An 18,409-nucleotide genomic window follows, 5' to 3' on the forward strand; every position below is an offset into this window, starting at 1 on the left:
GTCTTTCCTTTAAGCTTATTATATCATACTCAGTACATTATAAGGTTTCACAGCACCCCTTTCACGGTCCCCTTGCGCCCCGTCACTAAAATCGTAATTAGCAGACAGTAATCGAACTATTCTATCTGGATAAATGCATTTTGGCTTTTATGACTCCTCCTATTTCGAGAAATCAAAAGTGATGTGACACACAATGGTTTTTATATAGGTTAGATATATATATATATATATACACACACACGTAAGTTCTTCGCAGTTTTGTGTCACTTGTAACTTCGAAGTCAAGTTGTTCATGAATTATGATTAAGTCTCCAAAAGGACATTTATATGGGGACACATTGAACAAATTAAAGCTGGCGAATCACATCAAGCTGTGGTGAATTGGCTTCGAACCGCTTAAAAATCAATGATGCAGTCGCTCGAGCATATAGACATGATAGACCACCAAACACAATATAAGTAGACTAACGTTATCTGCCAATCACTGACTCACATAACTTGTAGCCTCGACTGGACGGGATTGTCAGTGTATAGTCTATTAAAAACAAACTTCATAAGGCCAGCCTACATACCATATTTATTCATTGAACTGCATTACGTTTATAGCAAAGTACGAAAAAGCTTTCCTCCAATAGTATCAAAAATATATTTATTGAATTAATGGCAGTAGAGAGTATTTTTCTATAGATGTATCGCGCTTCACGTGCAATCAGATACTTTATGGAGTGAAAAGCTAGAAGCAAGTCCATTCCCATTTTCGAACAGGAAAGTGACGCATATGGCAGATGTAGAAGTTTGGGGTAGTTAGGAAGTAGCTTTGTTGGACATAACAACCTCATAATTTTACGTATTCGTACCATTTATGCTACACATTATAGGAACTATAATAAGGTATTTTGTGTTGCCATGCTAGTGCATTTGTCATCAGTAAACGATTCTGACACCCACCTCACTGTTCTAAGCTGGTTAACCCAATCCAGGAAGAAGAGTGAATTGACTGAAACGGGGAGGTTGCAAGTTTAAGAGATTTCAGTTACTTATAGCTTATGTGGGATGCTTTAAAAGTGTCACATGCCATCAAGTGACTGCCTTCAGACATTAGAAATATCTTGGAAACAACTTTTCAGAGGAGGTGTTAAAGATATTTCAATTCATTATCAGCACTCTGATTATAAGCATGAACACCGGTGCAAAGATGCACTAGGTGATTACTGCGACCACACTTAATTATCAAGTAAAATGTTGAGAACCATAAAAATGTAAAGCCACCTCTATAAATTGTTCACATGACGAATAATTAGAAGTTTAATTTTTTTGCATATACTTTTTTTGTCCTGTTAGATTGCTCTAGTATTCTAGCATATATATTGAAGAATATAATTTTATTTGATATTTATACCAACATCATGAGTTTGCTCTAGATCAGCTAATGTATTTGAAAGTATGAGCTTTCAATCTATTAGCATAACTAAACCAAATGTTTATTTTTCAACGTGATAAACGTCTACACCGTACTGAAACGATTGATGTGTAACTTGACTTTATATATTTAGCCGGATAACGTTTTACATGTGCAAAATGAAACAAACATAGGCGTTCACTGATGATTTGGCCGTTATATTTCTTACGTCTATTAAAATGTCAATTTGTTTTTAGTTCTTTTGCCTAATAGTTGCCACGTGAAAGAAAGGAAAATGACTATAAAAATCTATGGCGCAATATTTGGTCTAAGCATTGTATTAAAAGTCTATGAATATTGTATGAGAAGGTTGGGAGTATTTGGAGTAAATCTAAGGGTAGAAAGATCGAAGGAGGAGTCTCAAATACCCAAAAGGGTTATTTTGATATGAAACCATGACAAAATGACGTCAGAACATAGGGTGGAGTCAGCTGCTATTTCCTGTTTTACAAAGAAACCGGAACTCCTGTAGTCATCTGTGTGTGTGACGGGGTTCTTGGACCCGAATCAAATTCGTTTAGGTTCTTTACTTATTGGTTATTACAGGAAGTGTGTCTATGACCTCATAATATGTTTTTTTTCTTATAAATGCATAACTTGGAAAATGAAAAAAAAGCATAACTTTTAGAACAGTATGATTATAATTCAAATACAAAGTTGTAGAGTCATATAATAAATGTTTCTTGGTCTGCGCTATCTATTAACTGTATATAAAATCGTATAAGAATATCAATATTTTTCGTCGTATATTATCTTCGTGTGAAAATCTTATAAACTTATTCATGCTTTACGTTGAATAATAACTTATTTTGGTAATCGTATGATAAGATCTCTAATACTCCAAGTTCAATATTGGCTTCATGTATAATGTCGTTTAATAAAATATTTAGTGTTTGTCGTTGAATATTAACTTTATGTGTATATTTTTAAAATAAACATTATAGCACTGTTCACTGAACAATAACTTGGTGTGTATGTGTCACATAGTACTAACGTTCTTCTAGTAGAATACGATATATAAATACTCTTCTGTTTTCTTGATTGTTTTGTAAAGGACTTTAACTAATGATAAGCAGAAATTGTTATATAGTCGTTATGTTTGTTTATTTGTTTTGAATTTTACACAAAACTACACAAGGGCTATCTGCACTAGCCGTTCCTATTTTAGCAGTGTAAGACTAGAGGGAAGGCAGCTAGTCATCACCACCCACCGCCAACTCTTGGGCTACTCTTTTACCGACGAATAGTGGGATTGACCGTCACATAATAACGCTCCCACGGCTGAAAGGGCGAGCATGTTTGGTTGGACGGGGATTCGAACTCGCAACCCTCAGATTGCGAGTCAAGCACCCTAACCACCTGGCCAAGCCGGGCCCTAGTCGTTATGTCAAACTAAATTCTTACTGTTGATGTTTTTTTTAGACTGATTTTAATATTTGACTAACTTTTGACTGTGTACATATTTTATATATTTTCCGTTTAGGAGCCAATATTCCAAGATGTGTATATCTTGTACATTTTACGACGATTAATCAAATTTCGGACTACTAGTTACATTTTTAAATCATACGAAGGGCTTATATTTTTTCACTTATTTAACAACTTTATCAGCATGTATTTATCTGAAGCGCTTTTAGTTATGTCATTACCTTTCACACGTGCACATCTGTTATTTATTTCCAGTTGGGGATTGCCTCTGTGAGTATTTGTATAATTTAAAGAAATCGAACCTCTATTTGAGAATGAGTAAGCTGCATATTTTGAACTTTTAACATGTACATTAATTAACGATTTTGCATATTTTGTTCTCTTTAAATATAATTTTGACCTTTTATATGTTTACCTAACTGCATATGGTACGATTTTTTATCATGTAAACTTTTTTTGTTAAATGTGAAACCCTGTAATTCCCCTTGATTAAATTATTGATAAAATAATCAAATAAAGGTTTCAGCCAGTTTATTTCATAACAGTTCCCCCATTTTTTCACGATATCAAATAAAAGTACAGCGACAAAGTCGAGCATGTAATTGTGGGAGGAGAGGGGGTAGAGGCATTGTCCCTGAAAACTATGTGAAATTAAGTTTGTCCTCCCTCCCTAACGAGGAAAAACACTTTTATATGTCCTTCTTTAGTAACAAGTTTCTCAATTTCAATATATTTTTATGAGGGTTGAATGAACAAAAAAATAAACTCGTTCCTATGTAGATTTGTATTCCCCAGCCACACTTCAAGGTCAAAAACTCTCATTATGTGTCTAGAAAATGTTATAATATCTTTAGTTTTTTGACAAAACTTTCAGTTGAAGACTGAAATATGTGTTTCTAGAACCATGTAACTATTCAGCGATGATTTATAGGAAGAAGGAAGAAAACACCTGTTCTTTTGAATTATGTTAACATTGAATGATAGAAAATGATTTATTATGAATAAATAATCAAACAAAAACAATCGTTGGACGTCTTCTATATTATCATATTAGTATCACGTTAATATACATGTTTTAACAGTTTGTTTTCTTTCGAAAAATATTATGACATTTCTTAATATTTTGAGAAGTAAATTATTTGTGTACTTAACAAACAATAATAGCAATTATTCTTTAATTAGAAATCTATTGGAGAGTTCTTCCTTGAAAAATTAATAACCCATAATACGTGGTGTAGTTTGAATACTTTAGTTTGCTAAGAAATATTCAAGCTCAGATTCGCTATTTCATTTTTAGTTTCTTCAATTATGGAATAAAGAAATTAATTGTATCTTTGAAGATGATCCTTATTAATGAAAGTTAAATCTATATATAATCTAAATGGTTGTAGAGTGAAATTAAATTTTCGAATATATCAGGTTATATTGTGACACAATCATTTAGTGCTTATATGCCAGTATTTTTACACATTAATATTAATTACATCCAGCATTTAAGAGAGACTAAATCTAAGCCTTTTCGAGTTTTCATGAATATTTAATGTTTTAATATTCCTTTAGTTTGTTTTTCTTTCTTTTAAGCTACTGCCAGCCTTCTATACATATCTTGCGTATGATTCACAGCAATCAAGAGAGAATTCTTTACATTAATTTTTTGACTTTTTCTTCTCGTTTGTGCTTATTATAATGTAAAACTTTGATATGAGAGCCATATTTTTATATTGGAGTTAATAATTTAATAAAATCATGGTATAATGCTACAATTTGATATTGTGGTATGTGCTCTGTACACTTAACGCCGTATTGCAATAGGTGAAAGGAAGAAAGCTATACTTGTGGTCATATATAAACTTAGGGAAGTCGTAGAACGTATTGATTTATAAGTTTCTATAGGTTTTGCATATTACATGCTTGAGATGAGACAATGACCTCAAAATTGGAAAGAAGCTATAAAAATTGGCTCGCTTTTCAATTGCATATGGCGTGATAAGATTCGATATTGAAAGGTAACTTTTTCAATACTTTTATGTGATCTTGGTTAAAGAAAAAAAAAAAAGAGGTTGACGTATTCTGGCAATGCACGTCCCATTTTTACATTCCCGACATCATTCGAGTATGCCCGTCTCATCACAGAAAGTTTACATGTCATTAGTGCGAGGCACGGCACATAACGGTCATCACGCTGGACAAATGACGCACGCAAAAATCACCTGCCTCTTCACACGGTTTGAACAAATCGTACACACTCCTCACTTATCACATATACGCATGCGTACAGGAATTTTTCAATACAAAAAATAATATATCCATTATATACTTAAAACTGATAAAAGTATGTACGTACTACGCTGAACAGCTGCAGAAACATCGACTATTTGCGTGTAACATTTTCGGTAGCGTAAAACCAGTGAGAAAGTTTCCAGTTTTAACCTCCAATTATGAAAATGATGTGACAGAAGAAAATAATGAATGATACATTCCAACAAAAATCTTTTATTTAGTGGTCTTTTATAGTTCGAGTTTCATATAAAACGTGTATTGCCATTTTTTTGTTTCTACCACTCAATACAGTCTATGAAATTCAGTGTATTTCGTGACTAAAAGGTTGTTGAATTTCAAATACAATAATGAGAAACGTATTATGGTGCACAGTTTTCTTTCAAGCTTTGGCGAACATTGTAAAATAAAAGTTAAGAATACTGAAGCATTAGACCACTTTTCCATGCTATTACCGATAAGAAAGATTTAAACTTACCTTTCTTTGGGAGATTAACATGCTTAAAATTAATAAATACGATATTGTTTTCACTTTCTAAAACATGCTGAAAGACAACTTTACTTATGAAAAAATACACATTTTAGAATGAAAATCCGAAACATTTTATTACACATGCAATGTTTAAATAATTAAAACTTTGTATCAGGATTTATAATTCTGGGTGTCTGTTCTTTTAACGAATGAACTAATACCAACAAAATGTCAACTAGAGGTCGACATTTGTTTTATATTTTAAAATGAAGTACCTATAACGAGTAGAACTTAAAAGAACGCTTCAACTCCATTTAAATAAAATAATGTTCACCTATGTTAACAACTAAAAACACAAAATGATCTGTAATCCTACATTGTTAACAGCGAGGGTTAACAAGCAATGTATTCTGATCTTTATAAATAAGAACGTAAGAAAAGTATATCTAATGAGCTATACTTATTATCATTTTGGTTTTCAGTAGATATCTTGCTCTGATCGGGACTTAATATTTAGCGCATAGTATTGATTTTTGATGGAATTGTCTTAATACTTTATACACTCTTTTTTTATTCTTCGGTAGTCTAGTTTTGAAAAATGATAAATATCTATATACACATGTAAAAACAACTAGTTTTCTCAACTGTAAAGATATAAAACTAATGTTAAACAAATCTCTAAAACTATAACTTTTAAAAGTTCATAACCAAGTATTTAGAGATCGCGATTGTTATTACCATAATCAACCTAAAGTTTCAAATAATATTATATATGTATATTAATGAGAATAGCTTGAAATGTGAACACAGCATTGAAACATAAATCTGGGTTTTAGAATAATAACTCGTAATTGCTTTATAAATTTTTGTACGACGGATAATTTAGTAAAATTATTAATCCACTCATGATGTGTTTACAAAACATCAAATTTTCTGTAAATCTTCAGAATGTGTAGGTAATTTTGTTTGTCGTTCTATTATTAAACGTTTACCGTTTGTAAACTAATAGATGAGACAGATATACTGAGTTCTTATATGATGTGTGAAAAAGCATTTCTATAGATACATCATATATATATATACTTTGTGTTCTGCAATTTTGTTTTAACAATCAACCAAAAACAGCAAACAAACAGAATAACAAATGGTATTGAGTAGTTAGAGTGAACAGAAATAAAGCATTTGCTTTCTGAACTTCAATTACACAAAATCATTCAATGCTTTTGAAGGATTTTGTGTAATAATAATAATCCAACACAATTATGTTCTCCCTTTTATCTAGCCAATATTTACAACGAATATAAATTATAGAAAATTTTAAGTATCATATAATAAAGTGAAAATTTAACTCGGGTGTAGAAAATCTTAAGAAAAAATAAAAGTCAAAATTTGGCCAATTAAACAAAAATTTATATGTAAACACAATAGAGAGCATATTTATGTTTTTATACTAGGATTAACCGTCGTTTATAAGAGTGACGTTTTATGTTAGGTGTTGCTGTCTTTGAAACTACTTCCTCCATTGGTGATCGCGTTCATTTTGATAGCCACGATTACTCATTATTCTCTGATACCGAAATTTCCATTATAATAAGTTTCTGCAAAGAATGACGAGGTTAATCTTAGACCACACGTCTTGAGAAAAGTTTCACAGACTCTCGACTTTACCTGAACGTACACTTGCAAGTGTCTCAAGTGTTGTTAACTGAATGCAGAACAACTATATTTTACAGGCAATCAATATCCCAAGACTGTACGTAAACAGATCGAAGGCACAAAAGTCCATTGGAACTGAATTTGGGACTTGACGGATATGTGGTCGTTTGATATTGTTGAGCTTTCAATTTATTCGGCCCATTTTATTTTTATCCCTAATGAAATTTATCGTTGATTTCGACGTTTGGCTTGAAGCTTGTGAATTTTGGCTTATGGTATTGACATTTTCAACTTGAACGGTATCTTATGCGCAAATGGGTTAAACAATCAGGTCAGGCACCCTAGGTTCAGATATAGTCGTCTGTAATTTTGAGCTGCTGGTCAGAAGGGAGGTAGTCATTCAGCAGCGCTTGCCGTCACAAAGGGTGTTTTTTCGGCTTTGACTGAATAATAGGTTTGAGTGATACTCTTATAACGTACCTACGGCCGAGACCTTTCTATCCAAAGCCAGGCATGCCAAACACCAAGCTACTTTTGGCTTGTGGAATCTTCTTAAGCTTAAAATAATTGTTTGTTATTTTGCTACCACTAGTAATTGATATGATGATCTTCATTGCAATGGCTTTTTAGATCTTTGTTGTAACAATAGCCACTTTTCTAAAGAAGATGTTGTTTTGGGTTGGCTTAGTGTATGGTTGCAGAGCCCATTACTGCACGAGTTATTCCTCTTCCATGGATAACAATGAAAGATTACTCACTGACTTTACATTTTTATAAAAATCTCGCTATAAGATTATCCTTTCTCTAAAGCTAAAGTGACATAATCCTCTATATCCTCTATGATGGTTGCTCGAGCGAACTCACTGTGATCCAACTATATAGGTGATAAACATGTCGCCCTTGGCGTCAAGGCTCACATCTGTGGCGGCACATCACTATTTTAGTATACGTAAATCATATATATATACTACAGTTGTGAAATAATGCCGTGTATATTGCTAGTTACCCACAGTAGATTGTTGTGAAACTGAGGCATCTGATTATTAGTCATCTGATCTTAAATGCAAACGGTAGGTCATTCGGGTTAATTTTTGATAAATTATCGTAATTATAATGGTTTCAAAAAAATCTTATCTCACATACATACCATTTGGGGAAAAAAAAATCGCAGAACTTAAAGTGCTTCAAATCTTAAATCATGGTTAGACCATAAATAAAACATGAGGACTTTTCACTCATGTAGAGAAACATCATATTGGCTGCAAGTGTCTCAAGTGTTGTTAACTGAATGCATAACAGCTATCAAAACAATGGTACATTTGCTGACAACACAATATTAGAAACGGACTTAAAGAGGTCGATCTATATGTCAATTAAATATAGTCTTCTTTTATGCCAAAGTAGAAAACAATTGCAATGGTATCAATAACATGCTCAGGGCATTATTAATACGTGGACCAATTATTATTTTTAGAAATCTGTCACCCTTTATCCTTCAGTCAGATAAAAGACGTATACTCATTTGTAGAGGATGTAGAATCATACCCATCGCAAAATTTCATGAAGGAATGTAACTCAAAAGTACTTTTCTACACTTCAGTAAACAACTGAAAAACTTGGAAAATACAATAGTTCAGCTATGACAAGGTAAAAGCATTGTTGTAAAAACATGTCATTCACTACCTCTTCAGTTCATTTTCAAGTCAGTTAAGCATCTGATGCTCAGCCATATAACCTGAAATGCAAATAATTGACCATCCAGTTAACTCTTGAAAACAAACGCTTGAAAGTGGTAGATTTACGGTAATCACTTTATAATATTTCACTGAATTGCAGAGCATAATCGCTGCAAATTGTAAAACCAGTCTGGGACCAACGTTAGATTTTTAAAATGAGACTATTACTAAGATCCTTGGATAACTAAGACTCCTTTGAAAGAGTTTGTAATCGATGTATCTTATTATTTGGAGTCACTTAACGGGATGGAACGCTTTCCCTAAAAACACCCTATGCATGCTTGTTGTAACTGAAGTTCAGTTAAACGTGCAAGACACTCCGGTTGGTCAATTTTCTCTTTTTCAAAATGAGTCAAGCATTTTAGAACAGATTGGGTAGATGATGCCATCCATTAAGCTACTGGGTCGTGGAATGTAGCTAACAAAGAGTGACATTAATATCATTAATCCACAGGATATATAGGTCAGTATAGTTGACAATGTTTATTCATGACCACACTATACTTTAACCATCGATATACCATTCAAATTCTGAGAACGGTTAACATTCAAGATAGAATGGAAAAACAGACACTTTCATTACTTCTCAATCAATTGCAAGTTCCATTTACAATCACGATCGTTGACGTTTTCTCCGTCGCAATTATCAAATCACTCGATTTATTCAAAATCACAATAAATACTTTTCATGAAATTCATAAACATTCACCCGCAGATCCATAACAATAACCAGTCCTTTCCAAAATATCAAGAAGTATTTTGCCACACACAAAAATTTATAAAGAGATATTATCTCCACAAATATTGTTATCTATACTTAGAACCCAAACCTTCATGCCATTATTACTTTCTTTATCTGAATACATTAAAATTTCTTTAGAATCACAAAATCGTCCTAAATATTTATAGACACACAAAGTTTACCCTAATTTACAAGTCATTCAATTAGTTTACATATCTTTTGATAAACATATTATATTCCAATAACAACATTATGCCTTCGACACCTTGAGTTAATCAGACCTCCTAACAATTAAAACTATATTTTCTTCCACAGTTGACACAAACACATCTTCTCCCAATTAGTATAAAGTATCTTAAGCATCTGAAGAAAATGATATGTCTTCAGCAAAACAATAATAAGCAGAGGGTTAGTCATACTTTACGAGAAAGATTTAAATACACTAAATCGCTAAATATTGGCAAGCTGGGACACTATGGACACTATTCAGAATTTATATATTTAGTTCCCGGCAAATTTCTGGCCAATTGACCATGAAATGTCACCACAGTTAATCTTATGGTTGGAGAAATATAAAAACACTTGCTAAAGAGAAAATATAGAGGGCGAGATTATTGAATAATTTAGAGCCAAAGGACTGGCATTTCATGGAAGAGAACAATCAGTGTTCACCAAGTAAGTAAAAAATTTGCATAAAAGAACTTTTAAAACTGCCGAAAACACAGTGCAATCCAATCTGGAGTTAATTCATCAACTTAAGAAAGCCATTGCAATGAAGGTTGGCATATCTACTGATACCAATAACAATATAATAAATAAGGATTTAACGTTGACGAAATTTCACCAGCCACAAATGCCACACCTTGATATCAGCAGCAGTGTTCTTTGGAAAGATGACTTAAAAAAATGGAATTATACCATCTACGGCAAAAGATCCCAATGCAGTTTTAATGGATTTTGTACCTCCGGTATCCTTCAATGTGTTATTGGAGTATTACGTTCATGCACGATGGACGAGCTATGAAAATTAGAGATTGACCTCGTCACTCTTTGCTGAAACTTCTTACAATGGCTTTCGATATCAGACAATAGTACATGATCGTGACCATCAAACTGAGCACGAAATACGAAGAAGGCAGCAACGGACCTGAAAATTTTGGTTATAAAGTACAATTAACTTTAGTATATCACACAAATTGAGTACCAACATCATTTCTCAGTCACTATTGTATACCTTCTATACCTTAAAACAATCACAGCTTGTCGCAAACATAACAATATACCTTCCACAATCTGAGACATCAAATCTATTCTTAGCCATAACACACTTTCCATACTTAGGGACTGTCAGATCTCTTCAAGAGAACAACGCATTTTCTATATTTGAATACATATATATATACGTCTTCGCAAGCACAACAACAACAACAATAATGTATGTACGTTATATATATATATATATCCGGAGACAATTAGTTGTTTTTTTCACAACCACAACAATATACTTTTTTATAGCTGTAGAAAACTACATCTGTTGTATGCCAGAACAATAAATATTTTTTTAAGTCTTTTAAGACACGATTCTATTCTACAGTAGTCATAATAATAGGCGTATTATACTTTGAAAAACAAAACAAAAACATGTTTCTTGTTAAACACAACAATACATATGTATATTATATAGCCAAGGTATTCTTATGGTAAATTAATATTAATAATAAACAATTACTTTCCGTCACAATCAAATCAATGCACTTTCAAAGTTGGAGAATGTTGAATTTTACCACAGTTGTGATATTAAATAACATGCTTAGTAACATACATTACTTATATGCAAATTAACGTATACTCTAATTCTTACCTGCCAACTAGGATCAGCATTTTTGTAATACATAAAGTTCTCCCTTATCCACTTGTAGATCGAAGATAGTGTCATTTTGTTTTTATTCGCCTTCATTGCCATACAGATAAGTGTAGCATATGAGAATGGAGGCTTCACAGATCCGTTCGTCTTGTAATCAATTTCTTCATCACCTTTATCTGTTTTCCATCTGGCGTCGTCACAACCAGACTTATTGTCCCCCTTAGGGTCCAAGAGGGGTACGGGGCTAGCAGGAGGTGTAGGAGGTGTAGGAGCCCCAAGCTTGGTCATGATATTTAGATTCTGTAGCCAGTTTAAACTGGTTAATCCATCGTCTACGTGAGGTGAAGTTCCTTCAGACACATCGTCCTCTGGGTTTTTAGCCTTCCAATTTTCTTGGAACCGCAGCGCTACCTCGTCCTTGGACAGTGTCGTGGTTGTAGGATCCATGACTTTAGACAAACACTAAGCAAGAGCACTTGATGGGACGGATGTATTCATATCTGTAAGTTAGTAAATAATAAATCTGTGTGTGGCATATTACACTTCAAATTAACAATACAGCAAAACTACACTGACAGGTCACTGTTCAGTTATCAAGTCTATCTTTTCTATGTTCAATGCAAAATGTCAACTTGCTCTTTCTTATCCCACGTAAATATATTCGTTCTAATAAATAGTTAGGGTTATGATAATCCGTTCAAAATGGCTATAGAAGTAATGCTTCTACATTAAATATTGACCGTATTTATTTTGTTTTGTCACTAATCGCTAATTTTCTTCTTTAACAACGCAGACACACGTGAGTGCAACTATGAGTTGCAGCTAGTTAACTAAATATTTTCCTTTTAACACAGACTGCAACATAATGTAAAAGTAGTTGTTTTACGTAGCAGGTCAATTATACACGTTTCTGTTTATTAATTTGCATAATGAGGTCATAGTATAACTTACGTGCCTTCTTGAACACGTATATGACAGGGTCAAACCAAACGTTACAGTTAAATAAACTCTTAACAAAATCGCAATTCTTACAGCTAAGCTTTATACATTCATTACCTTCTCTACAACAGCCAAGTATTTTATTTTATGAAAACACAGTTATATCAGATATTATAACAGAAGAGATTAAGAATATATAGATATTGGAAATTGCAAAAGTCCTAAAATTTTCAGCATAAAGACAACAGTGAGAAATGAAACGTGATTTCGTAATCTTACAACATATTATTATTTTGTTATGAATTTTAGTTGTGGAATTTAATTCTTTCCTGCGGTACAGTTTATCGAATACAATTTTACGGGTAAAGTTGGAAGAAATCTCTTGAAAAAGTGTTCGTGTCTTAAAAATATATATACCTACTTTTTAAGTACAGCTAGAAGTTATAGTTTTATAATACATAACAGGGAAAATAATTAATTATTTTTCTTAATAAGTCAAATTGTAGTGAACGCTTAGAAACTCAGCCATATTAAGGGCAACAGTGTAAAATTATACATACAAGCAGATTTTCAGGCCTTTGTAGTGGACAAAGATTAATATTATACATATTAGTTTCCTTCTTTGAAAGCCACACGTTCGTGCAGAGAGACTTCGCTGTGGTAACCAGTTAGGTACTTCTGTTATTGTCAAAAGTTCTCTTAAATCCTGATGGTCTTTACAACCTGTAACATTAACGACAAACACGTTTATACTGTTACACGCCATCAGGTTATGTGTTTGTTCTGTCATCCAGGTCTTACACCCACTTTTCCATTTGTTTTATCGTGGAGTAGTAACTGTTTGATGCTAGAAACCCCGTTGAGTTTACATCAGTTTCGTGACAGAAGCCTGAACATCAGGACTCTCTTTAGTTTCGTGATTTACATAGGTACTGTAAGAAATGTCAACCATTTTATTTAGACATCCATTCATCAATGTTAACTATTTGTTGTTGAACAACCCAAAAATTACGACTTAAACGCGTTCGGTCAATGTTACTGAAATTAACTCTCGGCTAGCTTGTGTGTTGTTATAATACCAATATTTGGTTTTATTATAGTCATGCTGTTGATAGTCATATGTAACTTATTTCAGTTGTTTTCAAGCTGGGTGGAGTAAGTTACGATAATAACCTATGCCAATCGAGTCTCAAATAATCATCCATTATTTCTAGGCTTCCTTTAACAAACTGAAATGAAAACTCACTAAAACCACACGTACATTATCATTTAAATGAAAGATGTTGCATTTCCTGATACTACAACTCCTGCATATTGATGTTATCGTATTAAACGCACATTAAGTTACTGTATTAGATCGATTACGTTGTTTTTGTAAATATCACCTTCCAAGCTCAAAAGTTCTTAATAATCTCCACATTGGTTAATGTTATGTCATATCGCTCACTTTTGGCTATTCGTATCCTACATTAAAATATGCTATAATATTCTTGAGTGACTAATTTTTTGTTTACTAAACTTATGTTTATAATTACGTTTCAATACAGCGCTTAATCAGACTCTTGACTGATACTTAACCTGTTTTATTTAAGGTTTCGAGGACTGACTAATTGTATACTTAGACCATTTATTATATAATCAGATACTCAACAATACACATATGGTATTTTACGACATAATATTTACCATAGTCTTCCCAATAGAAACGACTATCCTACATTCAATTAAAATTTGATTTAATCAAAACAAGTATAAGTAAACCTCATACGTATTTGCAGTTCGTAAAAAATACAGATTAGTGTTAGTATTTGTTATTTCATGTTAATACCCAACTATTCCAAAAATACGGAATGGTTGTTTTGTGGATGATGACGTATGTTTCAAATTGTATTTACTCTGTATACATTCAGTGAAGACGTAATTAAAACGAAAACTTTCTGGAATTCGCTTTAAAATATTTAACAGACAATCATTAAAAATTTACATAGTTAAGGAAAGGAAAATGGCATTGTTGGAGGATGATATGTTAAATTTTCGTTAGTTTATCTATTTCTTGACATATTTTTAAACCAAGCAGCTTCAAATTGCTCATGGGTTATAGAACGAAGAAAGCCAATATCAGTAAAATATATAATGAGTTCATAATTTTTTAATTTATTATATATTTTTCAAAGTGATTTTATAATGTTGAACTAATATTTCAACCATTCATTATCACAAACACTCTCTGTCCGGTTTTCTTCTGACAAAAATGTTGGATTATACACATGAAATCTAAATAAATATAATAGTATTGTCTGTTATATATCCATGTAACTATTTCGCAGGGTGTGGATGAGTCTTCACCAAAATTGGTATGGAGGTTCACTAGGTCCATGCAAAGGTACATGCACATTCTCAGTTTCGCGTTTTTTACAAGTACATCTAAGGGAAGCAACTTTTCATGTCCTAAGATAACCTTTCATTAGTCATGAATTTACATAACTTCCAGGGGACGGGTACTTTGGCTAGTAAGGTAATAATAGACTGCAAGATGTTAAAACATAATAGAAAAGCTTAAAAGATCTTAAAATCACGTTGACTATACTATAATAACCTAAAATGTGTTTGTTTTTACATTGGTTTTACATTTCTAATTGTTCCATTTAAATCTTTTACATAAACTTGGCTTATTTCGCATTAAGTACATCGTATATTATGTTTGTATATATCTCTCATATTCAGTTTGTTTATTATGAACTTCAGGCAAAGCTACACTAGGGCTATCTGCGCTAGCCGTCCCTAATTTAGCAGTGAAAGACTACAGGGAAGGCAGCTAGTCATCACCACCCACCGCCAACTTTTGGGCTATTCTTTTACTAACGAATAGTGGGATTGATCGTGACACAATAACGCCATCACAGTGTGAGGGAGATTCGAACCTGCTACCTACAGATTACGAGTCAAGCGCCTTAACCACCTGGCCATGCTGGACTCTCATAGTTAGTATTAAACAGTGCTCTACTTTCTGATACCTTACCGTCTTTCCAGTATTTTTACAGTTGATATTGCAAGACGAAATCAGTAAATGAACAAACTGTAACAAACTTTACTGAAAAATATTTAGGAGAACTGTTTTTCTACTGAATGATTCAATATATCCACAAGTTCGAACATTGTATCTATAAGGTAAGCTGACGTTTGCTGTTTGTGCAAAACAAACTGAATAACATTACACTAAAAAGCTGACCAGGAAACCTATACGGATGTAAAAAATACACATACATTTGGTATTTGACGAAAAAAAAGTCAAATTCATAACTGGATGCTGTTAATCGCAAAACTGTCCCCCGGTAGGACAGTGGTAAGTCTTCAGATTTACAAACCTAAAATCATGGGGGTTCGATTCCTCTCGGTAGACACAGCAGATAGCCCGATGTGACTTTGTTATAGGAAAACATACATAAGCACAAAACTACACAATGGGCTATATGTGCTCTGCTCACCACTGGTATCGAAACCTGATTTTTAGCGTCGTAAGGCTACATACTTACTGCTGAGCCACTAGGGGACAGTTATAACTCTTAATTCAAGTATATTTATTGATAAATTCATAATACCATTGCATTGCTAAGACAAATGAAACTTAACACTACATTTCAACATGCCATAAAAATAAAGTGGTGAGTGTATATTAAATTACAATTAAGTTTCAGTTGCATATCTGATGAGCATATGTTAAACTACTATTAAGTTTTAGTTGTGAATCTGGTGAGTATACATTAAGTTGTGAGTGCCGTCGCAAGCCATTTCCTTCATTTTTCAGCCCATCACTGCTTTGCGCCAGGGGCGTCTGCCCCGCCCTAGCTACGACTCTGACGTTAAACTACGATTAAGTTTTAGTTGCCGGTTTTGTGAGTATATGTTAAAGTACTATTAACTTTTACTTTCCAGTCTGGTAAGTGAACGTTAGACTATGACCTATGATACAAAAACAATGCTATTATATAGTAAGAGCACGTGCGATGCAGTACTGGTTGTGTAAATTAAAAGAAACGTAGTTTATCCTGGGTTTAATAATCGATATTAGATGCTACAGCAAAGTTTCATTTTACATGAGGTGTAACACAGATGTACATTGATCAGAATACAAAACCAGAGTTTAGCCCATTGACTGCGACTGCTCTAAACGCGCGCGGAGTTTTTGCAATCCATACACCGTATACGGCATTCAACTGCCGGAGGCGGTCCTATCTTACACTGCGAATCAGCAGTCAATGGGTTAGAACAGTTATTCACTAAACGACAAGAAAAACTGTATTATTCAACAGCAAACCATATCTTTATAGGTTTCTATAATTACATTTATCTGAAATAAAATGATATTTATAAGTTATAAAGTAGTTCATAGTTCCCGTATTTTTCACCATGTGACTTGCAAAACTTTTTAAAAGTTTGAAAATGTAAGCTATCGAATTGAAAAGCCCAGTATTTATATATCGATAATCCCTAAAGAATTATGGGTCTTGCAGTTTGGAAGTATGTGAAATAATATAAAATACTATAGTAACAAGCCTGGCATAACCCGGTGTTTAGGGCGCTCGACTCATAATCTGTTTGTCGCGAGATTGAATCCCGTCACCGAATATGCTCTCTCTTTCAGTCATGGGGGCGTTATAATGATATAGTCAATCTCAATTTTCGTTGGTAAAAAGGTAGCCAAGATTTGGCGGTGAGTGGTGTTGACTGCCTTCCCTCTAGTCTAGCCCTTCTAAATTATGGATGGCTAGTACAGATATCCCTCGAGTAGTTTTGGCGAAATTAAACTAAAACAAAAAAAACTATAATTGAATAAGTAGAGTTGCTTAAACATTTGTTTAACAACAAGTAAAAGCTTGGAATGGTCTAATCTTTCATAGTAACATTGTCGATCAACAAGATCTCATCCATATGTGTTTGTTCATGTTTCTTCTTGATAAAGAACAATATTAACATTTACACTAAGAATATATTGAAAATTGAAAACTCTTATTTCAGAAAATAACATTACTTTAACATTTTATTTTTACAAGTAAGAAAATGTGTATTTGTAAGTATTAAATACGAAACCAAGTTAGTGTTATCAAGAAAACGGTGAACAGCTGTTGTTGCCCTTCCGCATGAGGTTTAAAGTTCAAAACACTTACTATAAAGTATATTGATGTTCTGACATAAAAGCTAGTCAAAGTTGTAATTTTCTGCCGCTAGGGGCTTAGAATAAACTAAGTGAATTATCATAGATCTACTTATGGTAGAGTATGCATATAAATATAGATTTTGTACTTGAGACTCTGTGTTTAAAAATAAAACGTTTGTATTTAGTGCTTACTGACGTTGGATACAACAATTGAAATAATTCTAATTACTATTTTGTTTTCACAAAAAAAGCAAAGTTTTGTGTAACTTAATAATCAGCTACGACATAATAACGTTACCTTCACGTAATTCAGTTTTTCTCGAGTTTATGATAACTTTTATATAGTATTTCGTATTACCTAAAGCTGTTTTCTGTTGTCCAAAACAGAATATTTCATATGAAGGCATTACTTTTCTACCAAAACAAATGGACATAGTTGGATAATAGTAATGGGGTAATTTCAGTTATCAAAATTTTCATAACTCACTCCCAATTTATTAAATATAGTTAGTTCTTTTTACGTGTTTCCTTAAAGGAATTTCAATTTTTCCTCAGGTTTTCACAGTTTTCACTGTGTGTTGTGGTGTTTTTTGTTTCCTATGTAACAATTGTGACTTCATTTATATCTTGGTTTTTAAATTTCGCACTCCCCCTTCCCCGTGTTACAGCGGTATGTCTGTG

General features: G+C 32.9%; 1 protein-coding gene across 1 annotated transcript in view; it reads right to left on the reverse strand.

Annotated features, from left to right (window-relative positions):
• The window catches only part of LOC106465947 (forkhead box protein J1-like), a 55,941-nt gene that overhangs the window by 17,920 nt on the left and 19,612 nt on the right, over positions 1–18,409 (reverse strand). The window contains exon 2 of the mRNA XM_013926190.2: positions 11,632–12,134. Coding sequence (XP_013781644.1) covers positions 11,632–12,081 — 450 coding nt within the window. The 5' untranslated portion in view covers positions 12,082–12,134. The remainder of the gene's footprint in view (positions 1–11,631; positions 12,135–18,409) is intronic.

This window comes from Limulus polyphemus, unplaced genomic scaffold, assembly GCF_000517525.1.
Source record: "Limulus polyphemus unplaced genomic scaffold, Limulus_polyphemus-2.1.2 Scaffold2100, whole genome shotgun sequence".
Classification (NCBI taxonomy): domain Eukaryota; kingdom Metazoa; phylum Arthropoda; class Merostomata; order Xiphosura; family Limulidae; genus Limulus; species Limulus polyphemus.